The following is a 24370-nucleotide window of genomic DNA, read 5'->3' as shown; positions in this document are numbered from 1 at the left end:
TGGCCCATGAGATAAGCAGGCTTGGTGTGAAGTACAGTCACCAAGAGCAAAGTCATTTAAGGAACAGAAATCCATACAGGTAGTACCAAAATAATACGATTAATTTACATAGGAAAGTTTGTGGGGCACCAGTTAAACTAAAGGCAAAAGAAGCTCTAGATAGTCAGTGTCCAGCTAACCACGCTCTTCTAGTTTACAAGCAAGTACCTTGCATACACCAGTTTAGTAACACCAATTGGGTTACCTACCTCTTCAGAATGCAACAGCAATCCCAAGAAAACACAGTAAATAGCTAAGGTGGAGGGAAACAACAAGTTTAAGAAAAATGGTACAAGCTTTAAAATGGTTAATGGCTAGTTAAAACAAAACTTGGGGGCCAAATTGATTAGCCATGGTAATTATCCAATTGATCATCAACTAGATATAGAATAGCAGCAGGCCTAAGGAAACAGAGCAAAGAAGAGCTGGATCGTAAATGGACAGGATTGGGGACAGAAGGGGAGACAATTTGTCCAGCCTGGATGGATGGAGTTGAGGGTTGCGTGGAATTTCCTAGATCTACATAAATTTGGGAGTGTTCCGGAGAACTGTCAATACTTCCCACTATATAGAATATCCACATAGAGATGCTTTACACAGACCGACAGAAGCAACATCAACCCTCTAACTCAAGGCGGTCTCCATAACTAACCTATAAAGCTCTGGCTTCTAGCCACAGCAATGCCAGTTAAGTCACCTAGTCTTCTCACTAGCCTCATGGATCGTCTTCTGCTGATAAATTGGTTAACTGGGTTGGACTAAAGCGGCTATCAAATGAAGGTGTGGCTCGGTCCATGGGCCTCCTATCAGTAAGGTGGTTTTCTATCCCAGTCTGGTTTCTTTTGATAAGAGAAAAGTTAGTCTTCAAGATGTTGTGGGATATTTAGGACCACCAGCTGATTAAGGAATGATATCGGTGCATGTAAACTTACCATATGAAATAGTGCAGTAACAGAAAAACATTACTGAAATTATTAAGAGGGCTCAAGGAGCCCATGTATTTTGTTTTAGTGATCAGACTCCCCTTGTGATAGAAAACAACCTGCCAGTGAAGAGGAGACAAAACAAGGGAAGAACTGCATCAAAACCAAGCCCCCCATCTTACCCTTCCAAGGTTGGTACACCCTCCTGCCGGCCTGGGGTACGGCGTGCAGTAAGGCGAGCCCGGGGCTGTCTGGCGCTGTACCGCTGACGCGACTGGTGCTCCCTCTCTCTCCGGTTCTCTGCATCCCGGTTGTCCTCTGGATTTGTGCCTGACCCGAAACCAGGAAACTCGAAAGTGTCATCAATGATGCCAAAAGCAATCTGTCCATAGCCCTGTGGTAAACTGAACATGTGCTGGTCCAGATTCTGAGGAAAGAGGAAGCTTATTATGGTCTTGTGAAGCATAGCACAGTAATACAAATCTAATGCAGTACATTCAAATAGATCGGGACAAAATGACCATTGCCTGCAGGACTAGAATGAGAAGTAGCGGCTAGACTGCCTAATCAGCCCTTTCTTCAATAAATCCAACAGTGATCCAAATAATAAAAGTTAAACGGGCACAGTCAAAGATATCCAACTCCTTCGCCTTTTGTGGTAACTTGAGCTGCGGTCATGCTATGTACTTTTACGAGGAGTGTGAGAGGAACCAGGAATGAGTCACAGACTTATGATTTTGGTCTAAGACTTTTATTGAAATAAAAGGGGGCGGGGAAATGCCTCTGTCCCTGCACTAGATGCGTTTCCCTACCTAAAACCAAAACTGTTTGTCAAGGACAGGATGTCCAAAGCAAAACCGTCCCGTGTCTAAAGTACTATTCGTGCTCTAACATTCTAACAAATTAATTTCGAAGGAGAAAAGGGTAACCTTTTTGGCCTCGAGTGCTTTATAAATGTTCGCAACTCCAACACAAAATGAGTTGTTTATTCCAGAGGGTAATTTCCCCTTCTCCTGGATTTGTCTTCCCTCTGTAGCATATTCTAAGACATTAGATCCTTGAGTTGTGCTTCATTCACTACACAACTAGTGCACAAACCAACTTGGCTCTTTGGGCCTCATAAGATTGCTGGTATCCTGGCAGCAGATCCGCCAGGATACTGCCAAATCTAACTACCATTTCCGGGATCTGGTCTCCGGTGGCATTACCACCAGATTACGAGTGCCGGAGTTAACCCCAATACATGAAAAGGGCATTTGGTCATTATCGGCAACGGCAATACCACTGCCAGTAATGATTGCGTTTTTTGCTGGTAGGGCGTCTGCCTTACCACCAGGTCTTAGCTGGAGGTAACACAGGTGGGCCCACCAGCAAACCGGTCCGGTAAAGTGCACCTATAGGTTGATACCAGAACTTTAATACCGGATAACCTAGAATGAGGCTGTTTGTCCTGGTCTTTGTTACAATGCTTGTGTACTCTGTCAGGTTTTCACTCCTCTTTTCTTAATACACAATGCAACTGGTAAACAAAAACAGCTTGGGTGTAAATCTGTATCTTTCTTTGTCTTACTAGGATACCTGGTGTACTTTTGTGCCAGGTTTTCATTCCTCTTTTCTTGCTCAACAATGCAAATACGGAAAACAACTTGGCTGCAAGTTTATACCTTGGTAGGATAACTGCAGTACTCTCCTACCATTTTTTCACTCCTCTTCTCTTTGGTTTCAGACTGTCTTTTGCTAGCCCAGATATATCCTTCTAAAGGACCCCTTTAGGTGATGCATTTCTTTTACACCTCAGTTTGTTCTTCTGATATGAACACTCTTGCACTTGCCTGGTATACTCTCATGCCCGGACAAACTTAAATGAAGACACTTGGAACTTTGTCCTTGCCTGGTATGTTTGCCTGCCAGGACTTCCTTATATGCGCACACTTACAACTGCCTGGTACACTCTCCTGCCAGGACTTTCTCAAGCGCACATACTTGCGGTTTTACTTTGCCTAGTGTGCTCTCCTTCTAGGGCTTTTCTCGTGTGGGCTCCTCTCACACTTTCAAATTTGACACCTTTCTGTATTTGGTTTATCCAAGACTGTATCTGCCAGGTACACTATCGTTCCAGGGCTTTTCTTAAATGTCTATTGCATACACTTTGAAAGTCTTTTTTCTTCTATTTTCCCATTCAACAAACTACCCACTAGGATTCCCTTTCCAGTTCTTTATTTGCTTCTTTAATATTTGTCTTGACACGGCTGCAAATAGGCCCTGGTGACCAGATTTCCCTTTCGGGAGTCACTAGCTCTTGCAGGCATATTTCCTTCTTCTCACGGCAAGCTGGGGGCAGTTTGGTGTTTCAGTTTTGCCGCCTTCGTTCCTGGGCATCTCTGCCTTTCGTGGTTCCTGCTGAGCTCTTCTGCTTCAAGACCGGCTTCTGAGGTAAAGAAATCCACTTAACACCTGTAAACGGCCATGAGCCATGTGCTGGCTTCTGGCATTGCCTCAGCGTGTTCCTTCTCACAACAGGTTTTCTTCTTTGCTTCCTTGAGCCAGATGGTTCCACAGCACTCTCAGCAGCACCACGGTCCCCCAGTCCAAACCAAGAGAAACAGCTTTTTCCTTCAAGCAGCAGGCCTTGTCAGCAGAGGCTGCTGTTTAAATCTCACAGCTAGAGGCATGCGCCCACAAAAATTAGAGCACAGCCTATACTCTTGGTCTTGTCGGCTCTGCATTACTCGGCTCATCTTCCCTATCCCAGTATCCTTGTAGTTATCGGAATGGTAGTCCATTCTTCATGCTTTACATACAAGGTTTGGGCAAGTGCTCTTTAAGGGCAAATCGGCTCTGAATGACTTGCAGGCAGAGTCTACAAAGGTGTTTTAATGAGACTACCAAACAGATCTTTAGAAAAGGTCTTCCGTATTCTTCCTGGATCGAAGAGGAGTGGCGTAACATGCCAGTAAAGCATTGGGTATCGATAGAATATCCTAGAGAGGAAGGCGGAATACCATACCATGTCTGATGTTGCCCTGCTACTCTCCTGGAGGTTGTAACCCCCCCAACCCCTGTAATCCTCCCTCAGTGCTTCCCCCAGGGTCAGGATCAGGTAGCGCCTACCTTCCCCTAGCTGCATGGGGAAGAGGTCACCACCAGGAAAGGAGTGATGGCACAATCACGGATTTATCACAGGTGTAAATGTGATAACAGTAGCAACCCAAACAGAAATAGTACAACAGGACAAAAAGCACTGCCTAATCAAGGTTCTATAAAAATATATATACTTTAATTAAAACACCAATATGCAATAACTGTAGTAATAAAACACTAACAATAACCGACCCTGGTGTAAGGAACAGAGAATATGCAGTATGGAGATCATGCAAGAGTAATGTAGCAGTGGAGAAAGAAAATAAAACAAAATGCTACCAAAAAGGATAGGACTGTTGATAAATTTGAAAATGGTGGATACGCATTCACCAGGGTCCCGAAAGTGGACAAAGAGGGCTGGGGCCACAATTGATCATTTCTCAGTTCTTCTGAAATGCAGTCTTTGCTGGACGAACCAGGTTCGGATACGGCGAGTCATGCTGGTCCAACCGAGTCAGTTCGAAGTGGTAGCTCCTTTCGGTTCGAAGTCAGTGTTCGGGCGATGCTGTCCGGCAGGCTCACCACGGTCTGCTAGGACGAGCTGGTTTTAGACGTTGGTAACCACTGGGTGGGTCGACTAGTGATACAATGCTTCCAACTGTTCGAGTCGAGATCCGTTTCAAGCTGTGATCCGGATGATCGAAGAGGGAGAGGTTCGAAGTGGTCAGCCACTGCAAGCTGGTTGTTCAACCCAAACAGGTTATGTGCTCTGCTTCGTACTATGCGTCAAGCTAGTTCGATGACTACAGCAAAAGTGGTCCGAAGAAGTCCCAAAGACAGCACCACTGGCCTGGTGCTTTGAAGGCACGCTCTAACGCGGTCCGCTATGTGCAAAGACTGTTTGACGCTGTAAAATGAAGGAATCCAGCTGCATCGCTTCTTTTTGTACTGGGAGTTCCTGGTCCTTGTTCTCTTCACTCCCCACCCACGGGAGGCTAGCTAGCACCTGCACTGCTTCACCTCGAATATGCAGCCTGTGAACCAGTGCAGCTGGGAGAGAGGTAGGTATTGGTCCAACAACAGTTCACCTGAATTTGCACTGTTGACAAGTAGGGAGCAGAGCTTGCAGGTGCCTTGGCGCACCTGCCGTCACCTCCCAACTGGAGCACTTCAGACAGGACTGCTCTCCGTGGAGGGAATTTTTCTCTTTGTGACTCCTTTGGACCCTTACTCTATAAAAGGCAAAAGGACAGGGGGATTGGATAAAAGCTAGACTGCTTTAAGGGGTCCATCCCCAGTTAAGAATAAGTGACTTGCATTATTGCATCAAGCCCAAAGTGCTGGGCTGTGGAGGAGACGAGAATGAAAGAAGCCCAAAAACACAAAGATGGAGGATCCCTTCCACCATTACATTTGATTTTGACTGTATAATCCCCGCTCTCAAAGCCAGCAACTTCAAAGGCACTTTGTTATGCAACAGTAGGTATGAGGCTGGTGCATTTGTTGTGTGTGCCCCACTTTGAAGCTTGGTTCCCAAGAGTCCGCTGCCCAGTGTTTCCTGGGCTTGAGAGGCTTTAATCAACCTACCCAGGAATCAAAGGAGATGCAGCCTTCTTGGCCATTGTGCTGCTGGCTGAACAGACAGGAAATCAGAGTAGAAACCACATATCCGTTACATGATGATAACAAATATGATGTGACTTTTATAATTATGTGCTATCATCCACCATACCAAAACCCTGGCATGGTTTAGAATTCAAGATTAACCCTACACCAGACAATCATTTATCATAATGGATTTAGATAAGATGTGCAGATTTAAATGCAACTTCCATCTGCAGTAACTGCCACAGCATCTGTTAAACAGGTCACTTGCAGCCTTTGAACCTGCTCTGAGCCACTGAAGAATAGGATAGGATCTGCAGATCAGGGACACTGATGCAGCAGGGCACAAGTCTATACTATCCTTTGAGCATGGAGCTTTCTGAGAGGGGGTCTTCTTGGAAAACCACCCTTTCGGAGCTGGATTTACCATAATTTGTATTATTTAATACAAATAAAAAAAGGTAGAACTTCAAAACCCTTAACCAGATGGAAACTCCTAACACATGTTGCCAAACAAATTTTGTGATGCAACACCTGGCATCGATATTAAAAATTCCTCGAGAATACAAGAACAGTTTTTCATTGTTTTCTGAAGAACTATCTTGTCATAGGAAACTACAAAGTAGGTTTAACAAACTTAGCACAAAGTTTGGCCCGGATAAAACAAGATCCCATCTAGGGTCTCTGACCATGGAGACAAAGATGGAATAAGTCTGCCTTTGTGGCGGTCAGTGTCACGAAGGGTGATATGGACCACATACCTCAAATGGGTGCCTATTCTGATCGCTGCTTGGACCCGAAGTACTGGAACCATTTTCTGCATTTCTGAGGAAATAGAGTAAATATAATTAGACTATGGTTAAGCCAAGACATTAACCAATATATTAAAACTCATTTGGTTGACAGGCTGTAAAACATAGCGAGGAAGTCGCTGCCCAAAACAAAAACGGAAAAAGCAAACTATTCCCATGACAAAAGCACAACCCATTATCACCTGTCACTACCTGAAAAAATGTTAGAGCATTAAAAATCTGTTACACATTAGTAAAAACAGAAAGGAGTGTAAAGGTCTGTTCAAAACAAACCTCATCATTCATAATGATTTGGTCATATGTGTATGCACAGTTCAAGGCAACCTGAGCTGTCCACTTGAAAATTCCAATTAAAGCCATTAAAATAAAATATGACTTTTGTAAAATGATTTTCTAATTAACAGTGAGTGAAAAGTATTAATGTTGCAGCATCTTGAAGAGGTTTTCGAATATAGGTTTTAGAAAGCAAAGGAGTGAAGTGAGGAAGATACTAGCTAGTTCCTGGGATTGTGGGTGGGTAGGTTGAGTTGAGTAACCAAATTGTGGTTAGAGAGTGGAGTCCAGTTGTAGTCAAAGGGCCTTGATCAGGTTATTGAGATGGAAGTCAACCATAGCTATGCCTGGAACATCCAACAGGACTGTCGAGAAGTAGAGGTTGTGATGAGAGAAGAGTTTGAGGGTGCTGGATGGGCAGAAGATGAGTAGAATAATGAGGTGTGACCCAAGGTTGAAGAAGATGTTCAAAGGAATAGGCAATAGGTCAGATGGGGGCAGCAATGGCAGGCCCTTGCTAAGGGTCAGGTCAATACCACTGCCTTTTTAGCCTAATCGAAAGTAGGGGTCAGTTTTGAGGGCAGCCATATCGGCATTGACAAACCAGCAATTTGGCAACTCACAGTGTGGGGTGATGGGAGGAGGTCTGGTCAGTTTGAAGCTGTATTGCTGTGACTGCTAATTCCAGAGACCACTAGTGAGTTCAGGGGTGGGGAGGGAGAGGGAGGGGGAAGTGTGTCTGTCGGGAGAATAGTGGACTACAGGAGGCTGGAATTGGAAGGGTAGAGGGGGAAGGTGAGTGGTTTATCTGTGGGTGCACATGAAGGGCGGAAGAGATCAGACAGGAGAAGGAATAGCTTGTTGTGGGGCATGGCATCTAGACAGGAAAGCAAGAGATGTCAACAAAGAGTGGCAGTGTGCGTCCTGGGGTGCACAGAGGGAGGGTGTTCATCAGGTCAGTAGGTGTGAAGCGCAGTACGAGTGGTCAAGCACTGCTACCATGGTCCCTAGCAAGCACAATACAGCTAGGGGTGAGGGGAGCGAGCCAGGCTAACAGACCCTTTGCCCACAGCACTTTGCCAGGACACATTGGTCACTAGCAAGCCCATAAACTGTACCTTTACACCTCAAAGTACAGGCTACGAGGGTCACCAGGTTACAGGGTCAACAGTGAACAAAGGAGCAAGTAAAAAGTGTTAATCCAACTAGAAGGTAGAGGTATATATTGTTGGAGACAATCAGATTCATAGAAGCAGACAATAAAATACAATACAATCCAAACCATTATGTTCCTGGGAGGTACACAACTCCAATTTAAGCATGTTTCTGTAAGGCTACCAAAAAGGCACAGACGTTCCATCCAGAGGGGGGCCCAAAGAGGCCCTATCCACCAAGGAAGCGAGTCCCTATACTACACAGAAGAGGAGCTGAGCAGGCTGAAAATAGCATTGGACAAAGTGAGTGAACCAGGGCCAGGAATATGTGGTTTTCCCATATAGAACAGTAGTCCTGCAGGCATTAAGAGCCCATCACCCCAAACTTCTATTCTAACCAGGATCGAACACACCTAATGATGAAAGTGAATCATGGCATTTGAAACAGGCGTCTATGACCACCAGGACTATCAAGGGTCACAGACACTAAGTCACATCTACATCTGTGCCGCAATCAATGTACAATATCACTAGAAATCAAGATCCCTAGGCTTTCGTGCTTTTGAAGTTTCTGAACTGCTTGCACAAAATTAGATTGCTTGAGTGAGGAATTTCTGATTTATTTACTGGTTTGACGTTTGGAAGTCACTCCTCAATTTCCATACTGGTACCATAAATCGGGCTGCATGATGCATCTAGCCATCTGCCTAATCTCAGCAAAGTGATCTGAATTCTGGAAGGGGGTCCAGCGTTTTGCTCAGTCTTCCAACAATAACATGTATTAAAAAGCAGATACACACAGCTAAAAGGCCTTTCTGTAGTCCATTCTCCTCCTCCAACATCAAACAGCCTTACTGGAAAATAATCTACAGCACAGTTAAATGAAGACAAGAGATTGGAAGGCAATTCTCAAAGGCCTGAATTTTAACCAAACAGTGAATGACTTCAGCGCAAGATTATCAGCATTTGTATTACCTTGTCTCTTCTGGAAGCTCTTCAATAAAACCAGATTCACAAGCTGGGCAAATATATTCCTGAAAAAAAGGAGACATGGTCAGAAATAAGGATGTTTCTCAGAGAAAAAGCACACCAAGTGTGCAAAATGAGGCCCAACCATCTTGGTCAACCTTTGAATTCAATTAGGTGCAGCTAGACACGAGCCAAGCATGAGCAAAATCAGACACCATACAAGTTTAATCAAATAAACAGGCTAGTCAGTATTTGCTCAACTTAAAAAATAATAAGTTTGAAGTTTCGCTTTAAACTGCATGAGGAAATGGAACATTGCACATGAGGAAAATGAGGTAAGAGATGAAGTGATTTGCACATGTAGGGAAGTAATGATTAAGATTCATATATTCTAGCTTCTGCGTCACTTCACAAACTCTCCTAATTTTTCAATCTTGACATTCTTTTTGATTTCACATAAGATATCATAGACCTGTTCAGTAAATTTCAAAGCATTTTCACATTTACCACCAGAAAACGTAAACATAGCGGGACATATTTTCCCAGGATGACAATTTTAGTTGGACAAGTAAGAAAGCAAGGATTCAAACAACATAGGAGTTTCAAATGTAACCATTTTTAACCCCTCAATGATCAATGAAATGATCCTTGGCCACGATGATGGGCTAGTGCATCATTTCCAACAATATTTATAGGAAATCGGAGGCTGCAACACACAGATTTGTATTGTACACAAACATCCAACTACCAAAGCTAAAAGCATCATCGCTTACTATACCAGTAGTCAGATTGACTAGCTCAAAGGGATGCAATCATTTCAATGTTGTTGCAAGTAGCCAGGGGTAGAGAATGCTACATCAAAATAATGCAGCAGAGACCTTATTCACACACAGCCTCAGTCTTTTCAGACATCTTGCTCAATATATTGGAGTTCACCATAAAAACAAATTTTCAAGAATCAGACACTTTTGATCAAATGGGATAGCAGGTACCCGAAATTCAGGTTGATTTCAAAGTTAGGAACTTTGCTACTACGGCCCATCACCCCCACCACTTTGCTCCTTTTATATTTAATGCAGCCGCTCATACAGGTGCTTAGTTTATTTTTAAGAACTCCAAGCTTTCAGAGAAGGAAACGGAAGTACTCAGAGCTACCGTAATGTGTTCAAGATCACACACTTTGGATCAAGTGGGAAAGATGGAATACATTTGATTTTTTAATCACCTTATCAGCAACCTTACCCGGCTCATTATAGACCCCATTAGCACTCCTTCACACACCACTACAGGAAAACTGTTGCTCCCCAATGCCCGATCAGCAATCAACCATGCAGATCTTTACCTTATCACCACATATAACATGCATGTCAACTCCATTCCCAAGATATGGATGACCACCACCCACATCCTAGATGTCTTCATACCGAAAGGCTACAGAATTCTATGAGACGGTCATACAAGATTGGTGAAGGCCTCACCTTCCTTCACAAGGCATCATGGCCATGCACCCAGACTGGATGTTGCCACCATTCATTATTTTGAAAACTTTTCCTGCCACTTCCCACTCTCCCCAGCCGAGACAAGTCACTTTTCCCTTCATCTTGATACCACCAAATCCAAACACCTCCTTCATCGAAGACTTCAAAATACTTTTTCACTACCATGTCCCCACGAATGCAAACATCAACATCCTTGGCAACCCAGCAACCAAGTCAAAGGAAGATTGCCCCACTGCCTACTCCACACCCTGCACCTCACCACATGAAAGATTCAACTCACAAAGAAGGTAATATCCCTGACCTCATCACCCCATGGGCACCCTCCATCACAGCTTTACATTTCCACTTGACTGGTTAGACGATCAGGCCATATACTTTAACATTAGTCACACCAATCATTGAAAACCCAGCAAACAAGTTTTCAGATAATTCAAGAACTTCAAAGTGGAGTTTCTCGTGAAGATCTCGCCAAACTCCACCTTACGTGGGCTATTCTACCTGATGAATCAGTACTGTGACTCCCTTTCCAAGACCACCACCATCAACCGTCATGCACCGTTACAGCAACGCACCCCCAAGCCTAAAGCTTCCATCGCTGGTACAATCAAGAACTCAAATTCAACAAACAAACCATCAGAAAACAAGAAAATACTGGCAAGAATCCTGCAGCGCTTCCAACTGCGCCCTGCTCATGGAAACCTGTATTACAAGCCGATGAAAGATCACTATTGCCATCGTTAACAACTACCAAAATGCCATAGCAAGGCCAACAAGGAAAGCAGAGACCTCTTTAAAGCCATTGAGTGCTGCTTCAACTCTTTGCTCAACCCACCTGTACTGCACTCCCGTGATAAATCCAGCACCATCAACAAGATCAGCATGATCCACCAACAAAGACTCCAATGTAACAACTGAAATCACACTACACATCAACACACAAAACCACAACTACCTGGCCAACTTTTAAGGCACTCAATATGGAAGACATCACTGCCACCCTAGCATCCCTGAAGCCATACTGCATGCAAAGAGCATCATCCCTGCTGCCTCCATACTCAGGAGTCAGCACCCTTCCAACAGAAGGAGTATGTTTCTTACCTGGAACTCCCGTTCTCCAGTATTGGTATCTTTCATGGATTCACATGCTTTGAATATTCCCCAGACAGGCTGGGAATCCTCTAACATTTTATTATAGCTTATAATAGAACTTTTAAGCTCACTTTAGTAGCCCATCCAGGTGCTTTTGGAGAACCTGTATTAACAGGGACTGTGGGTTGAGGAAGGGTTCTGTTGGCTTTGAAGGGGCGGTCGGGACCGCCAGTGCCGGTTCCTACAACTCCTGTAAACTTGGTTCCATGGCTTGTTCCACTTGTGAATAATGGTCTCCCTCAGATGACTGGGATGAGTACCACTGTTCAAATTCTGAATCAATACGGTGCTCCAGTATCTGGTCTGGAAGAATTGACGAGATTGGAGACAGGGCTGGGCCTTTGGACACTATAGGGTCTCCCTCTGGTAGTTGAGGCGAAGATGGTTCCCCACTTCCTGCTATTATGGCCTGGTTGTCCACGACACTGGGCAAATGCAGGGTCCTGACATGTATTTTAAGGACTATCAGGCCGTGTTGTACAGATGCAATCTCCTATTGGCTCTTTTTTTGGTATGGATCTGTCCCCAGACCTTTGTGTCTTAATTTTCGCAGGTTCCCTGAGTTTTTATAATTTTCTCTTTTCCTGTGGATGACGACGCTCTAAATTCTTTTGGGCCTCCCGCGTTGACGGCACAGACAGGAAAGGTGTTGGCAACTTTCCATGTACATGCTACTGTCGACGTTGTTAGGCTTTCCGTGGATGCTGCCAACAAGGCCTTCAAGGGCATGGTCGCCCGCCGACTGGTGTGTAGACAATATTGTTGCCAACGTCAATTTTGCTTGTTCTCCCGTCGACTACTCGATGGTTTTTTGGTCGACGAGGACGAAGCCGACGACAATGGATTTAACAGCCATCTATGATTAATGTGTCATGGATGATCGTGGTGCAACCAGCAGTGGTTTTCAGGCAACGGCAGAGATCGTCACACTTTTTGAAAGAGCGCTTATCGCAGATTCCGTCGTAGCCTTTGTCCTCAATGGATCTTTTGTCGGCGAACAACAGATTTTTCCCTTCCGTTTTCCTATTCAAGATAACAGAAGACTACATTCTCTACTTTGACCTGGCCCTTTCATGGGTTTCTGGGCTGCCCCCATTTGCCCGCCACTACACTCCTAAAGGATTCAACCTCTGACAGGGGGGTACTTGCCCTCATTCAGCCAAAGGGCTAGTCTCCTTTTTCTATCCTTAAGGGTTTTTGTGTTATAAGTGGCACACATTTCACAATCCCCCTGGATGTGATTTGGATATAGACAGTATATGCGTTCAGAATGCTGGACCCCCTCATATACATTTTTAATTCCACATGACTGCCATGCTTTGAAAAGAGCTTTCCGTTTTTCTTCCATATTTGAAAGTCAAAAGCACTTATCTGTTTGTTTTTATGAACTTGTGAAGAGATATTTCCAAGTTTTTCAAAAATATGTTGGTTTCTGGCCTTTTATCTGCAGGAGAGAAAGCCTTGAGGACTCCTCAGCACGATGTGCGGTTCGAAGATGGTCTCCTGGGTGGGGTTCGTATCTCGGCATCCCATTGGGGCAGAGTACACCCAAAAGGACAGATGGGCTACTAAAGTGAGCTTAAAAGTTGCATTTTAAGCTATAATAAAATGTTACCAGAGGATTCCCCGCCGGTCGGCGGGGAATATTCAAAGCATGTGAATCCATGAAAGACCCAATGCTGGAGAAGAGCTCCTACCTTAACTAAAGATTAACAGCTTTCTAACTCAAGGCACTTTCCACTAGACCCACAAGACCAGACAAATCCGCCCGCTTCTCAAGAAACCAACACTGGACCCAGTTTACCTCACCAACAACTGCCCCATCACCCATCCTAGATGAGATCCTAAGAAAGCAGTAGCCACCCAACTCCTTAGCAATCTGGCTTCCGACCCAGATGCAGCAATGAAACTGCCACCATCAAGGTGATCGACGATGCCCTTAAACTCCTCCTGGATGGCCAACCTTGCCCTCTGGTTCTAACTGACCTCTCAGCACCATTCAACAGAGTAGACCACCAGACACTCAAAAGTCTACATCGCTGCATTGGTACGAGAGAGATCGTTCTCTGCAGTTTCAAATCCGACCTTGCTAATCGCCACTAGTTTGTACAAATTGATTCCTCTAGAGCAACTCTAACCATCTCCTGTGAAGTCTGCAAAGATCATCCCTTCTCCCTGGTGATCTTCAATCTTTAGATTGAAACGCTCTGAAAGCTCCTCACGCCATACAAAATCTGCATCTATCAATACGCAGGTCCCACACAGCTCTACCTCAAGAAATTCTCCATCGAAGACATCCACACGCTCAAGGCCAGCCTCCTATTGATCCAGTTGTGATGTCCAGTGCTTACCTGAGGCTCTACCCCTTCAAGACGGAATTCCGACTGGTGATCAACATCACTGTACACCCCGACATCCAGACCCACTCTCTGCTATGAACCTCGAGGGCTTCACACTGCAGATGGACCTCTTTACAAAGTCCATTCGGTTTGACATCAACAAGACACCTCTCGTTCAAACAGCGCAAGAAAGACTCAAACGGCTTGGTACAAACTTTCTCTCCTGCAGAAAATCAAGCTCTTCATCCCAGAAAACAACTTCAGATCTGCTGTCCAAGTCTTGGTCCTCTCCCCACATGGATGGTGGCAATGCCCTTTTGGAAGTCCTTCGTGCAACTACCCTGGCACCCCCCCCCCCTAACCCCTGAGATGTGCCCTTCATGCTGCAGCACGACTCAATTCGACCACATCACCCAGACCCTCGTCAACTGCATTAACTCCCACTGCAAGCCTGCATCATCTTCAGATCCTGATACATCATCTACAGCCGGTTACCCTGAAGTCCGCGAGTTACCTCACTAAGAAACTCGGCATCTCTGCAGGCCTTTGATTCACCAGAAGTAAGGACATGTAGAAAACTTCGCTAAGGCATGAAGGTGTAATAAAAATGAAAGTCCAACACATTTAGCTGAGAGTAGCACTCTGAAAAGGGGAAGGGCCATTTCTCATATATGCAAATTTAAAAGCTTAATAAAACAAATCCATAAATCCTGGAGCCCGGGTATGTATAATCAAACTTCGTGGTAGAATAGAGTGCTGTAAATTGGGCCCAAAATTATACTTTATTTTAAACCTGTGAGCATTTTGTTCACGGCAAAGGCAAATGCAAACGCTTCATTAGTACAGAGCAAATGCACGCAATCCCTGGCCAAGTGTACAGAGAAGCACACAGAGGTTCTTTTTCAAGGTCAACTGATTAGAGAGCGCAGGGTCTGCCAGTAAGAGGAATATATGACCATTTTATAATTTAAAATCATTTATGAAATGTGATTTTTTTAGTGAAGCCGACAAGACCCACAGCAGTTTCAAATCGCCCGCAGACCATTTCCCTGGGGTAGAGGGTTGGAATGTCATCAATACAACATTTTAAAGTATATCCGTGGGTAAAGGCTCTGATGGTATCATGATGGGTGGCTGTTCCCATGGGCAGAATAATAAAGTTCCACTTGTCTCAAATGTTTTAATCATATGACTGTTGTGGGAATTGGGGGGGGGGGGGTCACAGTATTGTAATTGAGGGAGGTGGGATGGACACAATCATCCAGCATAATGTATAGGGTTTGATATAACTCCAAAGTGCAAGAACCAATCATTTCTGTGCAGGGAGACTTTTTCCATGTCGCACGATCCTAAATGCCAATTCTTTGTCAGTCTATAAAAGTTATCACTTTGAGTTTCACAACAGTGCCTTTTCATGTAGTTCTGTTCTGCATTCTGTTTGCATTTGCTGTCCCCAGCAGCGTGTGGGGCCCTGAATAAAATTGTGTTAATTCTTGCACCGGCATACACTCTTTCTACTTTTGTAATTGTTTCGTGAGTACTACGAGGCCCAACACAAAGGAAAGAACCAGAAGACAAGCCTTCTCTGTCTATGCACCAAGATTCTGAAACCTCCTGCCCATCAATATCAGATTCACCCCCTTGCTTCTACAGTTCAGGAAGTAATGTCTCCTCCCAAACACATAGGTCCACATACTCTTTACACCAACAACCTACCTCAGACTGGGTGATCTGCTCCCTACTGTTTCCTCCCCAGGTTGCTAGTCCATCCTTTGCTGCCAAACTGCTTTCCCTTGTCAATTTTTAACCCGCTCCAATTCCCTTACCGCGTTCTTCCTTCTTTGATTGTAAAGCATTCTATTGCTTCCTGAAGCTAGGTTTGCACTGAAATACCCCAATAATAATAAAGGTTTGTAATGAAGTCACTAAACTAGATCAGTTTCCTCCTATTCCCAATGTTTTGATCGAATGACGTTCTTCCATTGGTGTAATTTGATAAGTAAACCGTGTTAGGGAGAATTCTCTCTTTAGGCTGAATTTCCGAACCTAGTGAGTCCCCCAGCAGCTTTGCTCGATTTCTGGAGTTTGTTTTTTTCTCCTGCCAAGAGTGAGACTCTTTTTCTCCCACTCTTGGACATGATTTATGGTGTTCCTTTGACTGTTAATGTGTTTTATGGGCTATGGGGTCCTTTACTCAATAGGGTCTCATGTGTTTTTTCTATGTGTGTTACACAGCACCCTCCGTGCAGTGACACAGGGGTGTCATAGTGACACCACACCATAGACTCCATACCCTGGGACTGACTACTGTCTCCCAGGGCATGTAAAGTCACCATTGGCTTTACTAGTCCCAAATTATTAACAGAAACCAGTACAAACCATCATATTGTGGATGTACTGGTCGGGGCAATTCGATTGCCCCGGGGTCTGTCAGTTGAGGGGGCACATCTCCGTCCCCCCTGATCGAGTTTTGGCTGGTGGCAGTGGATACTACTTTTTATATTCGACCACGAATATATCCCTATGGGATTTTCCCATTGTTCGAGGCTACCAACTTTAATTATTTAATTCTCATAGCCTCGAACATACCGCCGGTTTATTTAATTAATATTAATTCGCCGTTTGGTATTTTTTTGCCAGGACTCGATTCTAAAATGCTGTTTGTGTTCTCTTCTGTGACTCCAACCCAAGTCGGGCCCTTTGTTCCACTTTTTGGCAGGCTTCTCCACAGAAGCCTCCAAAAGTGGTGCCACTCTGTCTGGGTACCACAGGGAGTGTGGGAGGGGGTTTAGGCACCCTGGACTGAGTTACCTTGGTAACTCAAGTCGCTGTGTGATTAGCCCAAGTGGTGAGCCGGCATGCTCACCAGTTAGCATGTATTATTGACAGCTAGGCTGAGTGAATGGGGGTGTGCTGCATAAAAGCAGGGCTTTGGGGACTGGAACTTCAGAAGCCGCCACAGGACCTGAGAATCCGACGAGGGAGAAGCTGAGCCGACCTACCACGACACCACCGGTGGAGCCCTGCGGAATCGACTCACCACTTCCCGACGACAGAGAAGATCTCCCGACTGGAGAGGCTTCTTCCCCTGACTGGTGGGCACAACCAGTTTACCTTCTTCTCTTCGCATCTCAGGCCGTCTTGTTGTCGAATTGCCCGTGCCAAGCACCACGGCAACCGGATAGCCACTTAACACTGGACCGCGAATAAAAGGACCGCTCCTTTTAACCGAGGACTCCGCGGCTGGTTTCTCCCCTGGCATTGCAACGGACTACTGTCTTCCTCCCCGACGAGATCCTCTTAACCCGGACGAAGCACCGACTTGCATCCGCTGCCAGGAACAACTGCCCCCGCTGGAGTATTCTCACCACTTTAAGGTACCGTGTCCGCCAGGCCTCCCTTTCTAAAGATTGCTACAAGGTAATAATAATCCCTTAACCTTCTGGACTGGGTTGACCGCCTTGACCTTCTAACGGGTCCCTTTCTTTTGGTCCAACTCTTTTTTGAACATTTGCAAGACTCTTGTGCACTTCAACCGTGTGACCTTGGACACATTTCGTTCAGATCCTCTTAAAGTGGATCCGGCCTTCTGAACTCTAACTTCACGGTTTTACTTGCCTCCCCTCTTTTGTTTTATTCTTATGAAAAGGGTTGGGATCTGTTTCATATTATACTCTGGTTTTCTCTCCCTTTTAAAACGAATTATTAGAGGGCCATCTGCGTTAAGCGCTCACCGCTGTCTGAAAATAAGTGGGGCTTTACTTAAGACTTGTCTAAAATTATTCTAAGGGAGTGTATATCTTTTAGTGACCGTGTTTTTGAATTGCTTACGATTAGTGCCTGTGTGTTTTTCTAGATGTGGTTTTAAATAAATAAGTATATCTCTTTTACACCAAGCTCTGGTCAGTGTTTACTTGTTCTACTGTGCTCTTCTGACCTATTGTGTATACTGCCTAACTCTTCGCGAGGGAAGTCTGACTGCTCAGCCACAGCTAACAAGTGAATCTGTGTGGTACAGACTGCTATCAAGTGGGTTTACTGCCAAACACCTGTAGTTTTAAATCTTTTGCAGTGGTCCTAGAGGGAACTGCACAGGTTTCTGCCTAACAAACAGCTGCACATAGATAGTGATTTAACCAAGATTGCAAACTTTTGGTCCAAGGAGGAAGCTGGGATTAGAATGGTCAAGCTGGGTTTTTATAGGGGGCTATACCCCATTCTCCACAGTCCCCCTCCTACCTGGTGTGCAAGTCTCAGAAGCAAGTGTCTGGTTTGTATAGCCAAAATGGGTTACTTCGCCACCACTTCAGCTTTGTATCCTACGGCTGGGGAAAAGGAGGGAAAAAAGGGCGAATACGAGGGGCAAATGAATAAGACGAAAATAAGATAACCTACTTGCCTTTAGTTTTTGTCTTGTCGACTCTACCTTTGCTAACTAAAAATAAAAATATTTATCAAAAACACTACAATCCACTCCAAGAAGGCCTGAAGAGAGGAATGCACAGGCAAGAAGGTAGGTCAGCAACACAATCCCAGGTTCATTGCAGATTTTAAAGAGAGTGGGTTGTTCAGAAAGAACACTAAATACTATAATTTTTGTTTTTAGAACTCGGCAGCACCAAACTAGGTTTCTAGGCACATTAAATGGGCCAGGTTGGCGTTGAGATGTTCCGAGTTGGATTCCCAATGGACCAAGAGTGTTGAGACAGCAAGTCGGCTGAAGTCTGACCCAGCTGTGTAATGATCAGCTAAAATCTGGCAGGCGATGGGTCAAGATGGTGTTTCAATCACGTCAGCTCAAAAAAGGTCCAAGATGCAAAGGTTCTTCAGATGTAATCAGCTCCAAAATATCTGGTTTTCACACATCAGTTCAGTAAGCGGCAGATAAAGCGTGGAGTGTCGTGATAGGGTTGAGCAGGCTCAAAAAGGGGAAAAAGCAAGAACACAGTGTCCATGGCAGATTCTTGGCTTCTGGTTGCGGAGGGACCCCATTCAGGATCTGCAGAGGCAAGTCAACTAATTTGTCCTAAACTTAGTTATCAGTAGAGAGCACTTGCAAGGTCTGTCGCCATAAGTGAGCAGGTTACTGTTACCAGTGGTGTCAGTCTGTTGGCTGGAAAGAGCCTACTGCAATCTAACAAAAATGGTTCTCTGGAATGGCTTGCCATTTTATTGGAAGGCTTTGCCTCTATGGAAGAGTACTTTGGAGCAGACTGTACTCCCAACAAAATTACAGGTGTAATCCTTCGTCAGTCATCCAAAAAATGATTCAACACCGCATTCAGCAATTTTCTGCAGGAGATCGGTTCCTTTTAAGCCTTTCCGTAAAGTGGACAATTGATTTATTTATTCACATTTGTTAAGCGCACATCAGCCCAAGAGCTTTGTGGCGCTGGTTCCAGTGGTTACTCATAACTTAGTTACATCTAGAATACAGACAGGTGCAGTGGAAGTAATGCTTACAATGGTGGACAAACCCGGTGTATACAAGAGACATACAATAGGTTATCGCATACTGGTAGAGTAATAGCCGACGTGGGCCGTAATTGCTTGTAGGGGTACGTTGCACCAATAGTATGTGTGTTGTCACCTATTTAGTGTGTATGTGGTTGTGTATATTAGTTGAATAGGGCAGTTTTAAGGTTTTTACAGAAGGAATGGAGAGATGTTTCAGCTCTGAGGGCGGTGGGGAGCGTGTTCCATAGCTTGGGGGCAAGATGAGGGAATCCTATACCTCCTGCCTTGGCCCTGATAATTCAGGGCACTATGAGTTGGTTTGTGTATCCCAGTCTGATGGGCGTGGTTGATACAGTTCTAGATAATGTGTCAGAAAGGTATGAAGGTGCAGAGAGATTGATGCATTTGTGAGTGGCAGAGAGTCATTTGAACGTGATACGGTCTTTCATTGGGAGCCAGTGAGCCGATTTTCTTGCTTGTGTAATGTGTTCGCTTTTAGGTATACTAAGAGCAGCTCTAAGAGCGTTGTTTGGGGTAGTTTGGAGTCTGGCTAGGTTTTTTTTCTGGAAATGCCGTAGGAGTGCATTTCAGTAATCCAATTTGGCTCCTATGGTGGCTCTGGCGATCGAGAGGCAGTTGTCCTTGGTTAGAAACGGCTTAATAGCATTGATGAGTTTAGTACTCAGTGCGGAGGCCGAGACAATGGTGCTCACTTGTTTGTCCATGGATAGTGTAGCATCAACGTGGACCCGAGCGTTTTGACAGAGGAGGTCACTGGGATGACACAGTTGTCGATCCGGAAGTTGACATAGGTAGAGTCTGACTTGGCTAAGGTGGCCTTGTGACCAAGAATGAGAATTTCCGTTTTGTCCCCGTTGAGGCAAAGCCCATTCGTGGCCATCCAAGCTTGGATTGTGGAGTAAATTTGCTGGAGGGTTGTGGCCTCTTGGTGATAGATCCCTGTAAGGGGAAGGAGCACTTGGGTATCATCAGCGTAGTTAGTTTATGTGATCCCAAGTGCATCCAGTTGATCAAAGAGGGGCTTTGAAAATAGATTGTACAGAGTGGGGGCTGTACAGGAGCCCTGTGGGACACCACAGTGTATGATAGTGGGTTCTGCATAGGCTATGTTGGAAAACACTTTCATAGCTCTGCCTTCTAGGAAGGAAGTGACCCAGGTTGTTGCGGCATGATTGGAGAAGTGTGCAGCATGCGTGAGATGCTTGGTGAGGGTGCTATGGTCATCCAAATCAAACGCTGCTGAAAGGTAGAGGAGAAGGAGGAGGGCAGGCTTACCTTTGTCGAGAATATTAATAATTTAGTTTTTTAAGTCTAGTAGGGTGGTTTCAGTTCTGTGTCCTGAACACAGACTGTCTCTTTCCTAGGTATAGTTGAATTTGTCTGAGCGGCCTTGTCAAGTATTTTACGAAGAAAAAACGGGACCGTCGTTATGGGACGATAGTTGTTTGGTTGAGCGGGGTCTAGCGTTTATTTTTTTTTTTTTTTTAGGAGCGGGCGTACCTAGGCCTCTCTGAGGCTGTCTGGGACTATGCCCGTTTTGAATGAGGCGTTGATGTAAGCGGTAAAGATTGGTGCGAGTTGCTCAGCGCATTCTTTGATGATTTAGGGTGCGCATACATCACCCTTACAGTGTGAGGGTTTGAGATGTTTGAGGATGTCTATAACATCTGTTTGAGAGATTTCAGTAAATGAGAAATTAGGACAGTTGCTTATTGCAGGTTTGGACTGGTTCTATTTCTGATGAATCACTTTAGGCAGGGCTTTGTAGTGGTCAGCTATTTTGAGTTGGAGAAGATCTATTTTTTTTAGCATAGCGGATTGAATGCTGGTGCACCAAGCTTGATCTTTAACGATCTCGTCAGTGCAAATGGGAAGTACTCTTAGTTCTTTAAGTATAGTAAAGAGTTCTTTAGTTTGGGAATTGGCAGAGGCGATCTGGTTGTTGTAGGCTTCCGATTTAGCCTTGAATATGGCTTCTTTCTATTTTTTGGTAATGGATTGGAAGTTAGCTGTGGTGATGTCACAGGGTTGGCCTGCCATGTTTTTAGCGCCTGACGTTTGGAGTTGCGCACGTTTTGTAGCTCCTCTGTGAACCAGGAATTCGAGTGGAAGGATTTTTTCTCTTTTTATTTTCTAGCGAGGCGACAGTTGATTGCACTAGTGAGTGTATTTTTGAATAGCTCAGCTAAGATGTGGGATCTGATGAGAATGGTGGTGCTAGGCTAAGATAGGTACTAATGTTCTCAGCAGTGAGTTTTTTTGCACTTCTCACTAAAGTAGCGGGTGCCGATACAGTAGTTTTGGCGCATGGTGTGGATGGGAGGGTGAATTATACACAGTTGTGGTCTGTCCATGGGAGGCAGGTATTAGATATAAGTGCTGAGTCACAATTATGGTCTATGACCCAATCTAAGATTCAGCCTTTCACGTGAGTGGGAGAGGACTCTCTGAGCGAAGCCAAGATCGACTAGGTCCTTGGTGAAGAACGTGGCTGCTTTGTCATTAGAGTAATTGAAGCCTAAATTGAGGTCGCCTAGTACTAGTGTTTTAGTAGATTTTTTGATATCCCCTAAGAGATGGGTGGCTTGATGCTCAAGTCCATAGTGGCTCCGGGTGGGCGGTAGATGACATGGATATTTATGGTGTTTATTAGTGAGAGGGCTAGTTTAGCTGATAGATGTCTACATTCCCTTCTCTTTGGTGGGGTATAGGCCTCATGGCGATGTCCTCCTTGTAGATTAATGCTACACCCCCTCCTGTTTTATCAGGCCTGTCCTGTCTGAGGATAGAGTAGCCTACAAGAGGTGTTAGCGTGATGGCTAGGCCGGATGCTTCGTGAAGCCATGTTTCCGTGATGGCTATTATGTCCAGGTCTTGGCTAGTGATTAGATCATTCACTTCTAGCGCATGTGCATTGAGAGAGCAGACATTTGTAAGGCCGGTACTGGCTGTTATTTTTGGTTGGACGTGTGTGGCCCGTTTTTAATGAGGGGTGAAGATTGGTGGTGCTGTGGGTGGGTAATTGGTGGTATATTTTGGTGCTGGTGTGGTTGCTAACTGTGGCGTGGTGGAACCTGTCGCTTGCTCTATAGGAGGTCCGTAATCCTAGACGGGAGTTCCTGAGTGTTATAAGAATAGGTACGGTAGCAACATTCTTCAAGTGGGTGCGAGTCCTAAGTCTATGTTGTCTGGAACTATGTGAGGGTGTGTACATGGCTGTATGCGAAGTATGATGTGTGATAGTGGGTAGGTGGTTCATGGTGTCAGAGTTCTGGTTGATTGAGGGGACATGGATGGCTACCACTGATCTGTGCGTGTTCTGAGTGCTTTTGAGAAGGGTGAGCACTTTGCGTCGCAAGCAGGTCAGAAGAGGCAGGGTGTGCATACCGAGATCAAATGTACGCTATTATAATAGATGTGCTGCGAGTACGCAAGCTCATCTAATAGCTGCAATCTATGTCAGGTGACAGTACTAGTTAACAATTTAGTGGGGTAAAGCCCATATCTTGGCATGACGACGCCAATACTATCTAAACATAGTGGCGTACAAGGCAAGCAGATAAATGAGCAGTAGTAGTAATACATATAAGGTGCTGTAGCTGTAAGCAGGGTAGCGGATTTGGATACTAAAACCAATGGCATAGGTAAACTTTCCTGGTGGCTATGGAGCAAATCACGAATAGAAGCATATTGACTTAATTCATGCAGGAAACAGTAAATGTTGAGACCTAGATACTATTTTGCAAGGTCACCATTGATGGCTATGCAGTACATACTGTTAAGAAGACCACAAGCGTGTTTGGACAGTACAATATAATAATCAATGGAACCTTAATACATTGTGCATTGGTCACTTTTGGGGCAGCAGCAGTCACTTGAGAGGCTGTGGGGGGCGTGCACGTGGTGATTAATACAGCTCGAATTGGCAATAACAGATTTGCAATGGTCCAGATCTTACAATGTTAAGGGTTGGTGGTGCACTTGCTGGTTGCTCAGGCGCAAGTCCTTGGGCAAGAGTAGCAGGTGTTCTGGCGAGGGCGACGGGCAGTACGGGACAGGCACAGGACAGGTGCCTTTTTTGTGTGCCTTCTTTGGGCCGGCTCTCGCCTCCGGTGCACCTCTATTGGATAAGGCAGGCAGCCTATCCAATCGGTTGCTGCAGACTGGCGCGGCTGGTCTTGTTGAAATCAGACGACGGTGGCCATTTTGGAGTGCTATTTTCGTACTCCGTCGCTGGTCGGTGTCAGGGCACGGCAGGATCTGGCAGGATTCTGCCATCAGGAATCGTGGCAAATAAGTTTTTTGAAAATAATCAAATTTGGGCTGCACACAAGAACAGCTTTGCTGATGGGCGCTTATGTGGATTAAGCCTTGCAGGCTTACCTGCAATGGGCCACAACTCAGCTAGTGGTGTTTGGAGCTGCTCCTGCAGTCCTCGATGGGCCAGGGAGCTCCTGCTCCAGGCGGGTCGGGTGATCTTCGCCGTTTTAGAATCTTCTGCCCAGTTATGTCACCCCCATGGTGCTCTGAATGCAGGAAAGGGTACAGCACTTGTGGGTGCCCTGGGAGAATCCAGGATAGTGTGTCCCTTTTGTGGTCTGGTTATTAATCAACTGCCACCAGGTTCTGGGTGCACAATTATAAAATGTAATTTAGGATCAGCACTTACCACGGTTAAAGGAAGATTCTCGCTGCTGGGATTTTGGTCTCCATCAGTCCCTTGGCAGGAATGCACATGTCATTTTGTACTACCATGTTGCCAAACTGAAACACAGCTGTTGAAAGATGTTGGTAGACATGACCGGAAGAGTTACATGCTGGCACTATGTTTTTTCAGCATGGAGCATTATGAAAGGGGGGTTCGATTAGAAGACCTCACTTTCAGAGACCAATCTAAATGTATCATTTTATCACTTAAATTTTCTAAATATTTCAAGCTATTCATGCTTTACAGATGACATTTTGTGGCATGTTGTCGAGGCGCAAGGGATGTACACAATAAAGAAGATGTGTTGCCTTGGTCTGGGAAGGGAGTGATGACTGCACATC

General features: G+C 45.0%; 1 protein-coding gene across 1 annotated transcript in view; it reads right to left on the bottom strand.

The window, feature by feature from the left end:
- Nucleotides 1–24370, bottom strand: part of RNF126 (ring finger protein 126) — a 417384-nt gene that overhangs the window by 260110 nt on the left and 132904 nt on the right. The window contains exons 2-4 of the mRNA XM_069647846.1: nt 8863–8921; nt 6410–6473; nt 1145–1389 (exon numbers count right to left, since the gene is read on the bottom strand). Of these exons, the coding sequence (XP_069503947.1) occupies nt 1145–1389; nt 6410–6473; nt 8863–8921 (368 nt within the window). The remainder of the gene's footprint in view (nt 1–1144; nt 1390–6409; nt 6474–8862; nt 8922–24370) is intronic.

The sequence above is a fragment of the Ambystoma mexicanum genome, chromosome 1p (genome assembly GCF_040938575.1).
Source record: "Ambystoma mexicanum isolate Mex_15411 chromosome 1p, UKY_AmexF1_1, whole genome shotgun sequence".
Classification (NCBI taxonomy): domain Eukaryota; kingdom Metazoa; phylum Chordata; class Amphibia; order Caudata; family Ambystomatidae; genus Ambystoma; species Ambystoma mexicanum.
The sequence above is the reverse complement of the archived record's forward strand: the minus strand, read 5'-3'. Positions and strand labels throughout refer to the sequence as shown.